We start from the raw sequence: 18,821 nt of genomic DNA on the forward strand, positions 1-18,821 counted from the left end.
AAATTCAAAAGGAAGTGGGATTGTCTTAAAGGCTAAGAAAAACTTCTTTTTATCTGTTCATGTCAATGAAGATACTTCCATTCAAAGGTAAAGTAAATGTAATGAGTAAGATACTTATCCAAGGGGTGATTTTTCTTACAAACTTCTCTCACCATGAAAAGGGGGAATTGGCTGTTTTTAAAGACGCTGCCAATGGATTACATTCTGTGCAAAAGATACAGTTGACAGCTATAAGTACTGGGAAGTGGCAATCTACGAGAGACATTTCTGTAAGATGTAGTTTGCCAGATAACTTATTCCACAGTTGACCTTCCTGTGATCCTGTATTCATCTTGAAATTAGTGGGTTTTCAGTGTCTGAATGGGTGCTGAGGGGAATAATACCTATCTCTACTTCATGCAAGAAGGATAATGAAGATCTTCTTCTTCCATGTCATGTATAGCTGAGGATCCCACCCTTGGAGCTAATGAAAACAGAATTTATGTTGCAGCTAGGTTCTTGCCCCATGGAATATTCTTCCAAGTCCTTGACAAGGGGCTTTTATTTAGCAGGAATGGTTGCAAAGATAGTGATTTCTTAAAAAATATTTTGGCAGAGTTTGATTAGAAGATGTAAACACACATTCTGATACCAGAAAGTTATGGTTCTTCCTCACCAGCCTGGAAAAAGAAAGGTATTAATCAAAGTTTAGACAAGGTCTGTATCAACACTAACCAGGTCAATTAGAAATCAGAGTAAGGAGCAGTAAATACATGCTCAGGGTTATTTGACTATAAGTACCTAAAACAGGAGGTGGTTTTGGAAAAGAAGTTTATTGCTTTGAAAAAATCAGAGGGAAACCTTCTTGTAAAAGTCATGTAATGCAAAGTTAGCATCTCACTGAGAGCTGCTTTACTACCTCTGCAGTGCATGGGAGCTGTGAGCCCTGAGTGCTGTGTGCAGCCACACGGGGCATTGTCCTGCACAGCCCTTTATCCCTGGCTGGAATCCAAGCCCCCTGAGCTGTGCAGATGTCTGGGAAACTTCTGCTGCAGCTCTCAGACTGCAAACCTGATGTAGCTCTTTCGTGAGATGTTTACAGTATAAACCAGGTTTGCACTGCCTTATCCTATGGGAGTTGCAGAAGTGGGAATTGTACAGAAGCATGGACTTTCTGCCTTTGTTAACTTTGAGAAAAAAGTAAGGAGGGCCAAAGTAAGAAAAGACATGAGAGCATATCTCATGACAATGAAAAGGGCAATTTATTATCAAGTGCTCTATTTAATGATACCTTGGAACATTCACATAGAGCTGGAATTATTACTTAAGTCCTGTTCAGTACAGCATCAGATTCCAACAGAAAAATGATGAGTTTAGCTTGTTCTAACAGTCTTATCAGACTTTCCTGCCCTCACTGAAGGGATATCTCCTTTGTTCTCATAATATGCAAACTGCCTCATCCACTCTGACAGGTTAGGGTCAAATGACACCAATTTCAGGTACTGAATTCTGTGCTAAAAGCTCTGTTGTTTCTTTTACTGCTACCCAGACAGCTGCAGCATCCTTTCAGGGGGAACAGGAAGCTCCAAAGCAGAGGCAGATGGATGCCCAGAGTAGAAGCTGAGAGTATCATCTCGGGTACACAGTCTCTTTCACTGATCAAGATGTTCATTGTGATCCACTTCATCTGAGAATTTCTGAGCATCCATTAACTCTGCAAGCTGGACTTCAAAATCATCACTTTCAGTTGTTGAGAGGAATATATACACAAATATTTTGAATATATAAAACTGTGATAAATTTGCTAATGGTTGAAACTTGAACTATGCAGAAGGGTCTGGAATCAAGGAAATGATGCATGATGTTTCTGGAATAGAGTCTCTAATTATGGGCTGCATCTGTACTTCCAATAGGAGGCCAAACAGTATTCTCTCTGATATAGCTTTTAAGATGCATTACAGAATTTTAAAATCATGTGGGGGTATCCAAATGTTAGCTAGTCTAAGCTCCTTCTCAGAACAAGTCCACTTGGAATAGGTTGTTCAGGACCTTTTCCAGTTAAGTTGTGAGTTTTGCCAAGGTTAGAGTTCCCACAACTATTCCAGTATTTGACCAGACTGATGCTTGGCTGCTTTTTTTTTTTTTTTTTTCATTTATAATAAATTAGCTTTCCTGTGCTGAATTTTATCTCTTTATTGGCTGTCCTTTAGCTGTGCAGCTCTGAGAAAACTTCTGTTATGCATTCACCACACCAACCTGTTAGGTATTCATAGACAGCAGCAAAATTCCCTTACACTTTTTATAAGAATGAGCAAGCTAACTTACTTGGTCTTGGATATCAAGTCCTTCAGGCCCAAAACCATGTGGCAATGTCTTGTAGCAGTGCAAGCCTGCACCTTAGTGAGAGTGCTGGGAAGAAAATTGTACCTTCCTAGGTGTTAGTTCATTACATCTGATTTGTCTGCCCAGTGTCTGCCAGCGGAGTCTAGCTCAAGGCAGTAGGGTGGAATTCTTGTAGGGGTGGCATAGCTGTGGTAATGCCCAACTGTCCTCCTTGCAGACAGGTTCATAACTAGACTCTTACTAGGGATGTTTCCCTTCAGTGTGAATTAAATATGCTTACTGCATGTCTGAGGTAAGTCAGCCACATGAAAAATTAGAACAAGTCCAAGAGGGTTTCAGGAATCAGTACATCACACGGAAAATCAGTAACAAAACTGGATTTCCTTAGCTGCACTGTTCATTAGCCTTCTTACTAGACTAGACTGCCTCTCACAGTCTGATATAATTCACACTCAGTATTTTCATATTTCTTCACTTAGTCTTCTGACAAATGTTTGTAGGCCTAGAGGGGAAAAGCTGCTTGTTTTCATGAACTGAAAACTGGAGTATTTTGCTCACTTGCTATAGGCGCTTCAGTTCAAAATAGAAAGTAGTATCTCTGCTTTATCTGTCTGGGAAAGCGAAACTCTTGAGTTTGCTTCCTTTATCCGAGTGTTAGCCTGTCCCTGTCACTGGATGATAGATGTTTCCAGACAGAAACACAGACATGAAGAAATCATGTAAAAGCCCATCTAGTGTAAGGAACTTCATGCTACAATAGCACTTCTCAAGGTTACTAATGAGCACAATGCAGTGGCTGCACGTGGAGCAAAACAACTCTCAACCTTAAGATGCAATTAGTCACCTAAACATTTTACAGCAAACTGTTATTTTTACCTTGCCTTTCTGAATGTGCACTGAAAATCATCTTTTTAATTGCTCTTTGGAAACAAGAGTGTAAGGGAAAAGCTGTTAATAGTGAAGAAAATCCCAGCCCGTTACATTTTTTATCACTTGGATTATTTTAATGGGCTTGGGGTTTTTTTGCAAACATCTTAGCCCTCATGCTGGCCAGGATATATTTCCCAGAGAACTCACAGATGTTTACAATCCTAATGATTTGTGGCTTTGCCATAAGACTGGACTGAGAGAACTCACATTAGAGGCAGGACCCTTGCTTCTTTCTTTATTATGTAGGTCTAGAAGTATTTTGTAAGCTTGGTCTTTCATACTTATATTAGATAGACCATTTTGAAGAAAGAATATAAATTGGACTGTCTCCGTGCTCTTTTTCTTTCCATCTTTCCCACTCAGCCTTTTTTTCCCACCATACATTTGATCCAACTCTCTCCTTTCCTGTGATCTTGTAGAATCCTTCTCTGTGTTGTTTGTGCATGCACAAGTTGAACAAGAAACAAATAAATAAAATAGCTGAGGAATGGCTAACGTTGGCTTGTGCCCAATCTTCTACCAACAGCTTCAGTGGATTGTTAAGGCCACAGACTACATGAAATCTGATAATCTTTTTTTCCTCTGCTTGTAGCAATCCTATTCTGATAGCTTGTCTCAGCATCCCTGGCTGTGATGCTGACCTTTTTGAGTATTCCAGATTCATAGATTTTGAAGTCATTCCAAACCTCCAGGAAACTCACAGGAAATGACAGCTTCAAGGTCATACTGCAGTGCCCATCAGACCCTTTGTTAATTGCTTCACCTAGGATAAGATATACATAGCACAAAAGAGCAGAGCTTGAGAGAGGCAGCAGTGTAGAGATGAAAAACTAAAGAATTACTCTATTGATAATTTTAAGGTATTCAAGGTAACCAGCAGGTTACTGACTATAATGTATATTTCTTATCAGGCAAAAATTATCTAGTTTAAAGAGTAAATTTTCAAATTACTCAAGATTCGCCTAATTTTAATTTAATTTTGAACTAAAACTCCGAATTTCATCATAAACAGAAAAGGCTGGTTATACGAGCTTTTGAAGACACCTTTTAAAGTGAAGAATAACAAATGTTATACCTGTGTTACTGCCTTCAAGTGCTTCATTTGGACCCCTTGTCACATGCAGGGAGCTATAGAAATCATGTCACTGGCTATTCTGCAAACCTGGACCAATCTTGCTGTGGAATGACTGAGTGGCAGATATTCTTGAGAGGCTTAGTGGTTCCCATATTAATAGACCAAACAGGAATAGGACATTCTTTTTCAGAGGCAAATGTGTCCACATAAATTTACTGAAAAAAGCCCATGTGGGTATTTGATTTTTTGTGGGGTTTTTTGAGCACAGGCTTACAGCAATGCTGTTAGGAGACAAGAGAATCTGCATGGCTTTGTTCCTAGGTGTAGGAGTTCTCTTAAGGCTGTCTTCTCTTGCATTTTTCTCTGTGCTTCCATCATTTTATGTTATTCCTTCACATACAAATGAAGCTTTTTTCCAAAGGCTGAGCTGTTTGGAAATGAACCTTTCAATTTGCATATGTTGGAACTGATTCATCCCTGGTGCCAGGAAGTGCTCTCTGCTGCAGGGAGGGGATCTGCAGCTGCCCGGTGCTGCCTCCAAGGCAGGCGATGCTGGCAGGAGAGAAAGCGTGGGCAAGGTGCCCAGGGGGAGAACTGATTCACAGCTTCCCCCTGGCAGCTTCTGAGCACAGAGCACCCCCTGGGTAGTGCACAGAAGCTATTTCACATTAGGCACATACCCTGCCTTTGGCAACTGGCATGTTAGGGGGCTATGTGCTGATGTGAGAACAGCGGGCAGCATGTCATGGCACTTGCTGCTGGGAAGCTGGGAAGTCCTGACTGGTAGCAAAAGAGGCAGCATGCAGAGGTGGTAATGGAAGGCACAAGAATATTTTTTCTAAAGCAATATAATTAATTTAAACTCATTGTGTGTATCTGTGCATTGGAGTGCACAGCAATATTTTATGTGCCAGCATGATGCATTTTAGGCTGCTTATAGGAAAATGACTGAAACCTAAAAAACATACCATGTTCTTTCTCACCCCCACACAGTTCAAAAAATGCAGGAATGCAATACAGAAAATAGCATCAGGTAAGGACAGAAAAAGTAGTGTATGCATAAAATCAGGTAATTAATTAAATTAATTCTGAGAAGAGTATGCAGTCAGCACGCCCCAGTTCAGAACCATTCAGTTGCTGGGGATTTCTAGAGGCAAAGAGAAAGAGACAGAGCAATATCTCTGCAGAGATAAAAGAGACTGAAGTTACTCCATGAAGCCTCTGAGCCAAAATTATTTTAGTCTCATGTCTGGACTAGCTCCATAGGCCTGGCATTGTTCCTTCATGGATAGAAACACTGTACTGTGAAAGTGGCAACAACAAATCGTTTCATTCTACACTTCTTTCCAATCTCCAATCTGTACTTCTCCCAGTGTCTTCTGAGAGGGCTCAGTAATGCCCCACCGGGAGGGATCCTTGTCTGGATCTGCCTGCTCTCCTGCCCACTCTCACTGAACTGAATTGGATCCAGTGCAAAAAAAAACCCTGAAAAGAAGAAAAAAATATTTTTTTTTTTATTCCCCCTTTTGCCCTTCCACACATTTTTTTGGTTTTGCTGGCTCTTGTCATTTCCTGAAACCCTCTTCCTTTATATCTGCTATGGTTTTGGCATTTAAATTTCCCTGTTATCTCTAGTGAGACCAGTCATATCAGTAGCATTCTGTTAAGTGAGAAATGCTGACAGTATTTTACATGTGGAAAAGTAATATTTAGCACTTTTGCTAAACCTAAATTTCTGTGCTTAAATATTCCTTCTATCTAGAACAAATAGAAGGAAATAATTAACATATGAATCTAAAGTTAACTTTTTTTTTATTACAATGCATCTTTATGAAACTTTGATATTTATAGAGGTCTGACTTTGCACAGTCATTATAGGTACATTTGTGACGATTGGAATGTAAGTTTAGCCTTGAACATGAAACCAGAGATGTAAAATCTCCTGAAATATTCGTTATCTGCATGACTGTCCCATAGAGTTTATGCTGCCTCTTGAACCAATTCAAATGAGCTCAAATGAGCTCTGAATGCAATTTCCAGAAGTGCCCAGTGTTAGCCTGGTTCTGCTCCTTTTGAAGCAAGTGATAAAGCTCACAAGGACTTCAATAAAAATAAAAGAGGACGAGATACTTAAAATGACTCATTGAGTCTTGACAGCCAATAAATTCTGTATTAAGGTTTCACACGCAGCACTTTCTCCTCTGACACAAGGGCAGAATGTGTACCCAGTCATTTCAGCAATGTGAGAGGACCACAAGCAATGCAGACGGCAAGAATGATAAAATCAGCTGGGAGAAAAGAGCAGGAGGACAACAAGGGTGATGAAAGAAAAGATAATGGGAAAAAAAAACAACAAAGAGGAAGGTGAAAAGAAGAAACATCAACTTCAAGGTTATTAGAGATCATAAAAGGAAGAAGGATGAGGGACAAACAGAGATTGAAGACATCAGCCAAAGGGAACAGAGAAAAGAAGAAGCAAAAGGCAGAGAGAGAAAATGTTAAAGAAGCAAGAAGAGACAAGAAGAAAATTATTTGGAAAATGAGGGAGTAGAATGCAGCAGAGAAGTGCTGGAGAGGAATATGGATGGAAAGCAAACTGTGGAGCAAAAGCAAATGGAGATTCTTGCTTTACTGCAGGAAAAAGATGGCAGATTGAAAATACCGCAAAAGGCACCAGGAAAGAAAATTGAAGGAGTGAAATAGAGTGAAGAAGTATGTGGATATAGCACCTCTGTGAGGAAAATTAAGGGAAAATAAATCCATCCTAACAAAACTGGTTTTTATTGTAATTTCAGCAATAGATTGTGTAGGTAGAGGGTTTTGGTCTAGACAGCAAAAGAATCACTGGAATTCATAACTGGAATTCAAAAATCAAATGCTATGGTAAAAAATAGAAAATAAAAGACAACAGGATTAAAATGGAAAATATGTGTGTTCCTACTGGAATTAAAACAGACAACAACTTTTCTGTGTTTTCATGAGGGAAAAATCAGCAGCATTCCCACTTCACATACTTAATTAGAACTTGACAATCTACCAAAATACCTGGGACTGAAAATAAGATTTTTACAATTTACATATCCAGATTGGTTTCACAGAGCTGGCTGGAACAGTAATAGCTGGAGGCATTGCTCTGACTACTCAGAAGAGTAAAGACAAAATGAGTTGCTGCTTTCTGTCCAATTCCTGCTAAAGAGGTGTCTTTATAACAATAGCCACAGCACTGGCTCTTACTGACACACCTGTGGCCAAAAGTCTGCCCTGAGGACCACACAGCTCTTCTCATGATCTTGTTTCTCACCCTGGAGTACTCCCTGCAGGTTAGTGGTGACTGGCATAGGAAGGAACTGGAGAAAAGTTTGTTCTCTCTTTTGGCCTCTTAGCTAGTTGAAAAAGAGGACTTGTTTGTCAAGAGCTGCAAACCTGTAGGTTTTGACAAGCCCTCAAATTCATAAAGGAGTAGACACTCAATAAACCTACTATACTCCACAGAAAACCCAGTTTTTAATTTGACAGAGCTTCTTTTCATCCCTTCCTTTTCTTGCCCTCTTCTTTTTTTCCTCTTCTCTTACATATTCAATTCAGGGAACTGCAAACACAATTTCTTTAGAATTTTACTTTTGTAACCTTTTGTTTTGGGACTACCTCACTAGAAAAAAAAAAAAAAAAAAAAACCACCAAAAAAACACCAAACCACAGCAATTTGTTATTAATCTATATGTAGTTTCAGAAGACATATAGCTTTTTAGCTGCAAACAGAGTAGTTAATAAGAATTGATACTTCTAGTATATTTTCCACTTCTGTATAAAGTAACTTAGACTCTTTATTGCCCAATTTTCCTCTGCCAAATCCCTCCCTTTTCCATAGCAGCATTGTGAGATTTTATCCAATATTTTTTTTTAAATACTCCCAGATCTTCAGGCAAAAACCAGAAATGCAAGTATTATTGTGTCTGTCTGCCAGCCTCCCAACCTATGAATTCCATTCCTGGTGATTCAGTGAAACAAAACAGAATCTCAAATAGGTGGAAACCACCAGACAATAAAAAATTCTACATTCTGCTATGAAAAAAATCCCACAGGAAACAATTATATTTTTCTAGCCTTTCTGAATCTTCAATAGAAAAATCACACCTCTACTATAGAGATTGACAGCATGGTCAAAATAAAACTATGGGAAAGATTGAATTTTCTGTTAATCCCAGTTATTTTGCAGTGTGAAACATTATGGAGAACCATTCTGAATTTTTGCACAATTTCCTGATTTAGTCCCCTATTCAATTCAATGTGATTTTGCTTTTGCTAGCTACATCTGCTTTAAATAGTTAGTGATTTACAGGATATTCTCTCTGATAGACTGTACTATTGATATATGTGTTCACAAGGGAAGATTGGATGCACAACATAGTAGATACTAAATGTTGTAAACTAAACAGTAATGTCAGTCTTTTGTGCTGATCCATCAGCTTACTAATGTTGGATCATGAAAGGTATTTTGTAGGAAGTCATTGCAATTGGCCAGTGTGAGGGAAATGGATGGTGAATTCTTTTCCATGGGAGCTGATACCCTCAGCACAAAAATTAAAATATTGAAGTAGTTTTTTATGTCTTTGTTTTATTTCTATGTTTTGGATCTAATTTATGTTTTAAAATAATTTGAAAAAGTAAGTCAACCAAAGTCGTACACAGTAATGAGGAGAAAACTATTGCAGTTTTGGCTTTACACTTTGTGTAAAATCCTATTCACTGTCATGCTAGTAAAGCTGTAAATCTAAATATGTACACCACACATAAGCTTATCTTGCTCCTGTAGAACTAGATCAACCCCTATGAATATAGGTTTGATTATGGGTCTTATTTGTAGTGCCTATGCTGGTGAGAGCTGGGGTGTCTTGTGAGCTGAGGTTTCAACAAGACTTTTAACCACTGGCATTTGGAAAAACCCTCCCAGAGCTCATTTGGGCATTGCATCCATTTCCTCCCTAGTCCCAGGAACCTCCCTTCAAGCTGCCAGAAGTTTGTTTTAATTGCTGCACACCTTCAACCTTCCCACAGTGAAGAATCAGTAGCAGGCTTAAGTGAATTCTTCTCAATTTACCTCTCACCCTTTTTTCTCCTGCTGTTGAATCTAAGCCAAATACTGAATCCAGCTGCCACAGCTGTTGCTGTTCTGCTGCCTGCCCTACTTCCTGCTTCTGCTTATTTTCCCAAAAATGCTTCTATGGGATGATCTGTGAAGTGAATGAGACATCAAGGCGCTGCTAACTGCATTCCCCTTCCCTGATAAGTCCTTTCTTTTATTGGATGCCCTGAATTTGTAGTCAAGTGCTAGTATTCTGTGTCCTGAACATCACTCTTCACAGAGTCAGTTCCTTTTGTCACCTCCCTCATTACAGTACTGAAGTATTTCCTGTGCTACAATAAGCTATTATGTAAATTCTACAAATGAGTTTCTGATCCTGCCAAATCAGATTTACTTTAAGTAAGCAAGGAAAACTGCAGCTCTCTTTTGCCACATACTCTGATAGTAATTTTCAAAGAGTTTCACATCAGCTGCCTCTTACAAGCAGTGTATACATTTTTCTGCCATTGTTGTTTGTACATATGATTAAATGATATATGTATAGGTAGTAAATGATAGCAGAGTAGTAAGGTATGTGCAAGTCCTACATATGCTCAGACATTTGGAAAATACAGACTCCCAATTCCAATAGCACAATATCTTGGGGTTATCTCCCTATCTAATCTGTTTAGGATAGCAAGTAAATATTGTAATAGCTTCATAGTTGTAACAGACTGCTGCATAGCTGCATCCTATGTGTCACACTGTTCAGAGTATTTCCCATAGAATGGAAACAGCAGAAGTATAAATGTTCCAGAGTTTTAAAGTGTTCTTACCAACTGCACTAAACTCTCATTTCATATGTTACATGAAGGTAAACATAAATTTATGAGATTTGAAAACAAGTATTATAGTATCAAAATTTGAAAGGTCATTCTGAAATCCTTGCCAACATAAAGATCTCATCTGGTTTGATCAAAAGTACATTTTTAAACTGATATGAACTGTGCAAAGCCATTTCTGATTATATGAAATTCAGTTTACAGCAGGATGATTTCTTCTTTAGTTTATCTTGTTTATTTTTTTAAACTACACAGAAATAAGCTAGCTTTTCAATTGTGTGAGACTGTCCAAATGGTTGAGGTGCAATGGATGGGATATACTGGTGCTTCTTATAAACCCTGTTAAGACACTGTTAATCATGTTGCCTGTAATAAAAAGTCATGGAAAAGATGAGAAAAAAAACATTGTTCACTTTTGCTAATAGCTTATCATCAAAAGGATAGAAAGTCTGGAGAGGAAAACAGTGGCTTCGAATTATGGGCTCATAAAGAAGAACTCCTTGTAGTACCCCAGACTGCAGAAGAATAGTCCCATGGCTCTGGGTTCTCCATTATTGATTTAAGTACTATGAACATGTAAAGCCAAAATGTCGTCAATTCCTTTATTAATTCTTATCCCCATATCTTATGATTCGGCATCTTAGAAGCTTTAGTCAGGCTTCAGTGATGCAGCTAGTCTTGATGGAAATGGGCATTGGAGACCACTGAAGCTACTTACCATGAAGAAAAACTAAAACACATGAAGCAAGAGTTGACTCTCTGTAGATCGCAAAACATTTGTCTAAAAATAAATAATGAGAGCATATATATATAGATAGATATAGAGTATTTAAATTATAAGACTCTTCATATTTGATGTCCTGACCACTTATTTTTAAAGAAATAACAAAAGTTTATTCCAGTCATGTGCAGCCACAAAGAATAAAGGGTAAGAGGCATACAGACTGAATTATGACTTCTTTACCAAGGATTGTAGTTTTACCTAATTAAAATCAGAAGAATCTATGCAGAAATTCTGGACTCTATCTTTCTATAAGCAAAAAGATTGATGTGTGATGTCAACCTGTGTGTTGGCCTTTAAGAGCTATGTTAATACACCTTTCATGCAAGACCACAGGACCATATTTGGTCCTGTGCAAAGACAAAGCAAAAGAGAAGGAGAATTGTCTCTGAGCATGTTATTTAGATTTCTTGTCCAAAGTTCACAATCTGTTTGGGATGGAGAAGGGAAACTTCAGTGTTGTAGGGAGCCCCATAAATTTTACCAGCTCACATCTGAGAACTGCTACCATATTTTGATGTTTTCCATAGAATAACTGAACTTATCCTCATGAAGATTATATGGGAACTTCATTGAATAGATTCCAGTTTAATTTATGTCTTTCACAGTAGCAATAGTCATGTTGGAAGTTTGGCCCTGCTGAGCTCCTCAGAAGTAGGTACTTATTACTAGCTTAAAGCAGCTGAAATTCAGGTTAATGGAACAGGACAACTCCATAGCACTGACCTCTGTGTTGTCTAATTACTGATTTTAAAAAATGTTCAAGTGTCTGTAGAAACCTTGAGAAACAAAAGCTTACCAGTATGGACCAACTTAGAGGAAAGCACACGTTAACTAAAGAGTGAAAGCCAAAGTCTGCATGAACTCCTGATTCAAATAGTGGAAAAATTCAATGTTATGGAAATCTGATGTTTTAGAATGCAACATCTGAATTTGTGAGCCAGCTTTTTTGAATTTGAATGCCTTCTCCAAATGTAGCTTTAAATAGCATGGCTAAAATTCAAAACTCAGGCTCAAGAAAAGTGACTTTTTGGAATTCATGTAGCACTTGTCTGTTCAGTAAAATGCATATAAATTAATTCTTTGTCTTTTCTGTGATTTAGTATAGCAGTTCAAATACCAGCTAATGATTTTACTTAGCATTATAATGTAGCTTTTTCTGTGATGATCACAATCATCTTTGCAATGTAGAAATATCCATCCATTTTCTTTGATGGCTCTAATGTCATTCAGCTATTAGAAATTCCACTGAGGGCTGTACCATTTCTGTCTGGTGCTGTAGCTTGGTGTTTGGCACTGTTTGGGTGGGTTATCATCTCTCTGCAAGAGGCCAGCATTACTTCCCTGTCTTAGGCATTTTCTTTACTTCATGGAGATGTGAAGTGGACTCTTCATGGTGTGACCTCATGACACTGTGCAGTGGGATTAGAGCAAAAGCTCCAGTGGAAAAGAAAATTACTCACTGCAATTTATCCACTACATACACCACAGGGACAGTGCATTTGCTGTCAACCCTACTCATTCCTGGTGACGTAGGGATGTTGGATTGTTGGGAAATCTCCACTAATCTGCCAGTATTTGAGATATCCAGGAAGCATTGGAGTGGGCAACTGAGGAGTAGCAAACAAAAATGTTTTATGAATGAAAAACTATGTTTGTCCCTGGTGTAGAATTAAGCTCAGGTTTAGCAATGGGTAGGGGTCACAGAGACTGGCACCTAAGTAAACAAGGATGAGCCAATTAATATTTTTAAATGGGCAGTTATATCTTTCCTGTCAGTAACTGCTGGGTGTCTCTCCCATTGTTATTCTAGGTGTCCCACTCCTGGGTGTGATGGCTCTGGGCATATAACTGGAAATTATGCTTCTCATCGAAGGTATGTAAAGACAAGGTTTTGTTTTTTAAATCAAATAACTGCAGGGCTAGAAGGTGCCTCAACTGACCTAACTTCACTCTCTGAATACTGAAGCAGGATTGAGTGCTGCAGAGACATACATTGGTCTAACTCATATTAACCACTAATGAATAACATTTCTCAGCTTCAGGATGACTCACTACCAAATAGGTAGGAATATTTTTGCTAATAGCTAGGAAAATCTTTATTCAAAATAAATTCTGTTTCTCTGCCTTCTCTAGTAGCCTGAGGAAGCAATTCAACATTCATGTTTCTGTTGCTTTACATTCAGAACAACTAAACTCTTCACAGTTTGGACTGAAATCCTACTCCTGCATTTTTTTCCCTCAAATTGTATTTCCTGAATGTTCATGTCAGTCTCTTCCAGACTCGCTCCATATTCCTTGAAATGCAAAATTGGATCCTATTCTTTACTGCCTCTCCCAGATGAAGCCTTATCAGCTTTTATCAGAGGGGGAAAGTAATTCTTTCATCTAATATGCACCAGTCTTGCTAGTACATTTCAGAAAAAATTTTGGCTTGTTCTTAAATTGCAACACTTTGTACTACACCAAGCCAGAAGAATGGAAAAAGAAATTTATGGATAAAAGCTGCCTTAACTATAACTTCACCAAGGGTCAAAGAATTCTTCTTATTCACTAATTAGGATATTGATCAATTACACTGTAGAGGTAATGGTATAAATGCTGTGCAATTAGCAATTCCCCTGTGGTTATTTGACAACTAAATCAGTTGAGGAGAGCTGTACCATATTTTGTAAACATCTATCCACTATTTAATCAAAGAATAATAGTCACTAGTAGTGTAGTCTACCTCCCTTGTGTTAATAAAAACTCCTGACTCCTACACAGACTAGTACTGTTGAGTCTGGATATTTGCTTTATTCACCAAGTCCCTGTAGTTTTACAATTGGCTATAACTAGTCAATACACAAGTTTCCAGTTTAACTGTTTTCCCACTAAAAGCAGCAAAGAGTTCAAAGTCAAAACATAAATAAAATAAGAGACTGGAAGCATGCCATATTTTTTGTGCTGCGAAAATGAAAGATCACAATATGAATTTCTGTAATGCAGCGTTAAACATTAAAAGTAAAAATAACATTTTAAAGGAGAAGATATAAGTATTTTAAAAGCACTTACATAATGCAGATTTGATCATGCTTTCAGAGAAATTTAAGGTCAAATTTAGAACTACATTTTACTATATGCAAATTTATCAGCTATCATTCTACCAGCATTGTGCTTGCTATAACTCTACCCCAACCTCAGGGAAGCTGTTTATGTGTTTGATCATCTGTTTAACCAGAAGCAGGTGGGAGAGTGAAGGTGCAGAAGAAAAGTGTTACTAACAAGAAACCTAAAAGCTGGCAAGGTTGGTAGGGGAGAATCACTGAATGTTGATTCATTTTTTTTGAACCTTTTCCTTGTATGTTTTCCTGTGGTCACTAAGGGACTGGACCACAAGCTGAATGGTGTTACCTGCTTTTTGTCTGGAAATTCTTACATTCTTGTATTTTTGCAGATGACTGCTGGACCAAGTTTTCATTTGATTGTGCAGCATAATCAAGTGCATATAAAGATATAAAAAGTTTTTCTAATAACCAAACATATCTGGAATTTTCTCCATTCATTGAGATTTAACACATGCAGCCTTTTGAAATGCCACCATGTCTATATTGGCCATATAACTCCTTAATTTCTCTTCCAAAAAGGCCTCTGGCAACCCCATGTCTTCAGCTGCCTGCAGGCACAGAAGCACTGACATGTAGTCAGTGAAGTAACATTTTCTTTGCTTAAATCCAGAGATGTCCCCAGGAGACCTGTCACATTTACACAGAGCCAATCTTACCCTGTTCAGATCATATCTGTCAAGGCCATTTCTGAGGTGGGAAGGCTGGCAAAATGAATGCTTTCGAAGGGCAGCAAACCAGTAGCCTAAATCTGGAGCTGTTAAGGATGGAAAACCCCACAGCATGTTGTCAGTTGGGCTTTCTAATTCCCAGACTGAAAATTGGCATTTAGTTCTGCCTGCATCTGAGTTAGTATTTTTGTTTGTATTTGACACCATCAGTTACAACCCTCTCAGTTTCAGAAGGAAAGGCATGACAGACTTCTCTCCTAAATGGCTGCTGAGGTTATCATTGGTATTTAAAATGGCTGCTCAACAGCAAACATACGTGAGGCAGATTTAACTCTGCCATAACTCTGCGGTTCCACACGGTCCTTCAATTTATGCAAGAAGTTATAGCACCGTGCACCACTATTGAATTTCCCTATTTGTCTTTTGTCTTCATATATAAGGAATGAAAGTCATAGAAAAATGAAGTAATATGCTTATCTTGTAATAGCTTTGGTTGTTACAGAATTAAAAAATTAAAGCAAAGGCTTGACATATGTTTTCTCGATGGATCCAGTGTCAGAGGAAAAGTGAAATAATCACAGCCTCAGAAACTGTCTTTTGGAAATGTCTGTTTAGAGGACCTGAAAGGTCTTAGAATTTTCTAATAAATAGAAATAGAATAGAAAGTTATTTTATAGTGACATGATACACCAAAATACCAGTGAGTATTAATAATTAAATTGACTTAATATGTAGAAAACTTTAAATCATTAGTCAAGGCAGAAATTCTTCGTTCAGATTTTGTTATGAAGATATCATCTGCAAGCATACCCATCTGTACACCTACTAAAAATAGTACTGCTTTCTGAGGAATTCCTATTAACTGTTTAGCTTTCAGATACAAATTCTGATTGTTCTCACCCAGTGAGTACAGCTACTCTCAGAGATAAAGGAGGGGTATCTTTAACTCCCGTCCGCTGCCCTTCACCTTCTGCAGCCCAGGTTGTGTGTCAGGCAGTGAACCAGCCTGTCCCTGAACAGTTCCCTTGCCGCAGAGCCAGCTTTCTCTTATTCTGAATCCCCCAGACTGTCTTCCTCCTACTTCTTAAACATTATTTATTAATTTTGAAGAAAACTGTTGTTAATTGGCACAGGCTTTCTCAGATTTAGTTTGTACACAAAGAGCTATGGTACTTTTGTGTTCACTATGCAACTGGAATAAACAGCAGTTTGCTTTGAAAAGGAAAATGTATGGCACTGAATCTAGGCCACTAAAGGTCTCACAGGCAATTCTAAGATATGATTTGGGACTCAGTGTGGTTCCAGATTATTCTTTACAAACAATCTCTATCTTTGCTTTACAGAGATAGAGAGCTTAGCTGTACAAATGTGAACTTTCTGGTCTTGGGTCAAAGCAACAATTCTAGGTCCCTTCTATTTAACAGTATAGATGTAACCATGATATGTCACTATAAGTTTCTAGATAATGTACTATGTCCAATATCCTGTACCAGCACTCCTCTCTTTCTCTAATTGACTTATTTATGACTTTGCAACATGTAAGCTCTGGTTTTGTCTATTCTTAGTTTTCTAACACAGAATTCTGTGATTGTGTCACCTTTTTCTGTGCTTCTTTCCCTCAGTCCTCACTCATTTTGACAAGACAAAATAACGGAAAATTTTGTTACCATTCTTATTTTTGTTACCACTCTTCTCTTCTTTGCAAAGACAGGACCTACTACACAACACTCAAGTACCTTTCCTCATGCTGAAAACAAAAATTTAATCTTCTATTTTGTTTATTTCTCTAGGAAATTTTTTCTTTGGTGACACTTCTTTCTCTCTCATGTCAACATTTGAAGGCGTTCTACTGGTGGATTTCTTTTTTAATGTGGATAGTTAAGATGGAAATAACATTTAAATAGAGGACCAAGCATGATTGTTTTGATACTTGTATCCTCAGATGTCAGCAACCTAAAAAAAATCTTTGAAAATCTGTTAAGGTTATTGTCAAGTCTACTAAGTGGTTTCTCTAATGAATTCTTCATATGCAATGGGAAAATGAGCTTGTGTAGTTGAAAACAACATTCTCAGTCTTTAGTTAAATGTAACATTGGTTAGCCTAACATATAACTTTCTCTCTACCAAGTCTTTTTGTCTGGGTGAATTCTGAGCACTTGAACGTCTTCTGTGGAAGACATTGAAAGCTCTGAGCTCTGTCATGCTTTTATTCAATGATTCTATAGAATTGTTATGTGATGTTTGGGAGAATTTGATAATGTTATTAATGTGCTCCCGAGAGAAATCTTTAGTCCAGTGAAGAGATACTCCTGTTTTTTCTATTCTTCCATCCCTCTCAGACATAGGGGACATAATGTCTCTCATCTCTGAAACACTGGCTTCTATTCCTGTTAAAGATGCCACTGCTGCTGCTGAGTCAGCTGAAGGAATTGTTAGGCAGAGGGTTTAAGAGCTGCCTTCCCTGACTCCTGGGGGAGTTCCTGTGTGTGGTGTGCACAGTGCTGGCTGTCCTGTCCTGCATCACAGACCCACACATCCCCCAACGTGTGGCTGCTGCAACTCTCCATATTTAACCATCTGAGCTTTGGCTGTGCAAACTGGACAGGATTGCCTATTTTGCCAGTTTCTTGGATGGAAAGCATATTCCTGTAAAGTGTACCCAAGAAAGACAAATTGCATTCTAAAATGTTTTCTTCTACACAGTCTTTCAGGCTGTCCACGAGCAAAGAAAAGTGGAATCAGGATAGCACAAAGTAAGGAAGACAAAGAAGACCAAGAGCCAATTAGGTGAGAACAAATATTGTCAAAGGGCCTTTGTATGTTTGATACGTCTTATATATTTTCAGGGTATTTTTAAAGCATAAATGTTATTGTGTGATAGTTATCCAAGGGCAGATGACCACACTGATTTCTGTGAGCAAATCTAGTTTCTGTCCTGATTGTTTCAGCAAAGGATACAGCATTAGCCAAGCATACAATCATCTGTAATTTAGACATAGTTTTAAATTCTTAATTTTAAGAAGAATAATCTGAAAATTAATAATCTGTTTGCATACTACAGGCAAACCATACATGCTAAATAAAGGTAGTGATGGGAATAGAGGATTGAGTGTTTCTATGAGACTGCTGCAACCAACCTGATTGTTCATGCAGTTTGCAAGAGAAACTAATGCCTACCTGTAGGTCTTAGTTTCTTCTTGCAAGGCACTCCTCTCATATTAGTGGCCACTGAACTTGGTGGATTTAGCGACTGCTTAGACCAGTCAGGACCAGATCCTCAGTAGAAAATTGCAGGAATATTTTAGTTCACAAACAGGGAAGTAATTGGCCTTTAGTTTAGATGTGTGTTATGTAGCAATACATTAAAAAAGAAACCCAAAAAACATAATTTTCTTTAAATGTTTCACTTTGAAGATTCTAACCTTTTCCTTCTAACCTTGGTTGTTTGGTTTTTAGTATACAGAGTATACAGAGCAGTATATAGAGCAAATGTATGGGGAGATTCCCAAGTAAGGAAAACCATCAGATGAACACAGAACTGCCTTCATTGGTCTCTGAGCTGTAGCACATAGTTTCATATCATCACCCCTATTCAAAATGTGGTTAAAGGAGCTCAGCATTTCTAATGAGGTCCTCTGATCACGTCATAACTGTGTGTAGATGGCATTTTCATGACTTCAGACTAGTCTTCTTTGGGTTCCACACCTATAAATAAAATGTACCAAGGATTTTGCTAAGCAGTATTTTATGCTTATAGGGGTTTTATGGGCAATTTCATTGCTGGTCAGAGCTCAGTAGCAAATATTTCAATTCCACTGTGATATTTACTGTGATAAATACCTGCAATTCAAATACATATCTCAGTCCTTTTGTTACAATCGCGTAATGTCAGCAGCTGTGACTGCATCTACTGGCTACCCTCCTTAGAATTTATCAGAGAACTTTTTTTTTCTTCAAATTGTAAAGTTCTGCTTGTAATTTTACTCACTACAGGGTATCTTGACTACTTTTGCAACCACAGTGTAGGATTATTC

At 38.1% G+C, this 18,821-nt stretch overlaps 1 protein-coding gene and 1 long non-coding RNA gene across 21 annotated transcripts in view; one reads left to right on the plus strand and one right to left on the minus strand.

Annotated features, from left to right (window-relative positions):
* The window catches only part of MYT1L (myelin transcription factor 1 like), a 304,897-nt gene that overhangs the window by 258,619 nt on the left and 27,457 nt on the right, over positions 1–18,821 (plus strand). For 19 of the 20 annotated variants that reach the window (XR_010358146.1, XM_064412028.1, XM_064412045.1 and 16 more), the window contains 2 exons: positions 12,826–12,888; positions 17,491–17,574. Coding sequence is in view for 19 of the 20 variants with exons in the window: in XM_064412028.1 (XP_064268098.1) it covers positions 12,826–12,888; positions 17,491–17,574 (147 nt within the window). In the remaining variant the exon portion in view is untranslated. Of the gene's footprint in view, positions 1–1,528; positions 1,619–12,825; positions 12,889–17,490; positions 17,575–18,821 lie in introns of those variants that run through there. The other variant, XM_064412040.1, reaches the window with a different exon arrangement.
* On the minus strand, positions 876–14,277 carry LOC135296101 (uncharacterized). Its single transcript, XR_010358148.1, has 3 exons — positions 14,067–14,277; positions 10,950–11,012; positions 876–4,015 (listed from the first exon to the last, which is right to left on the minus strand). It is a non-coding gene; the product is annotated as an uncharacterized LOC135296101 (long non-coding RNA).

This window comes from Passer domesticus, chromosome 3 (genome assembly GCF_036417665.1).
Source record: "Passer domesticus isolate bPasDom1 chromosome 3, bPasDom1.hap1, whole genome shotgun sequence".
NCBI classification, from domain to species: Eukaryota; Metazoa; Chordata; class Aves; order Passeriformes; family Passeridae; genus Passer; species Passer domesticus.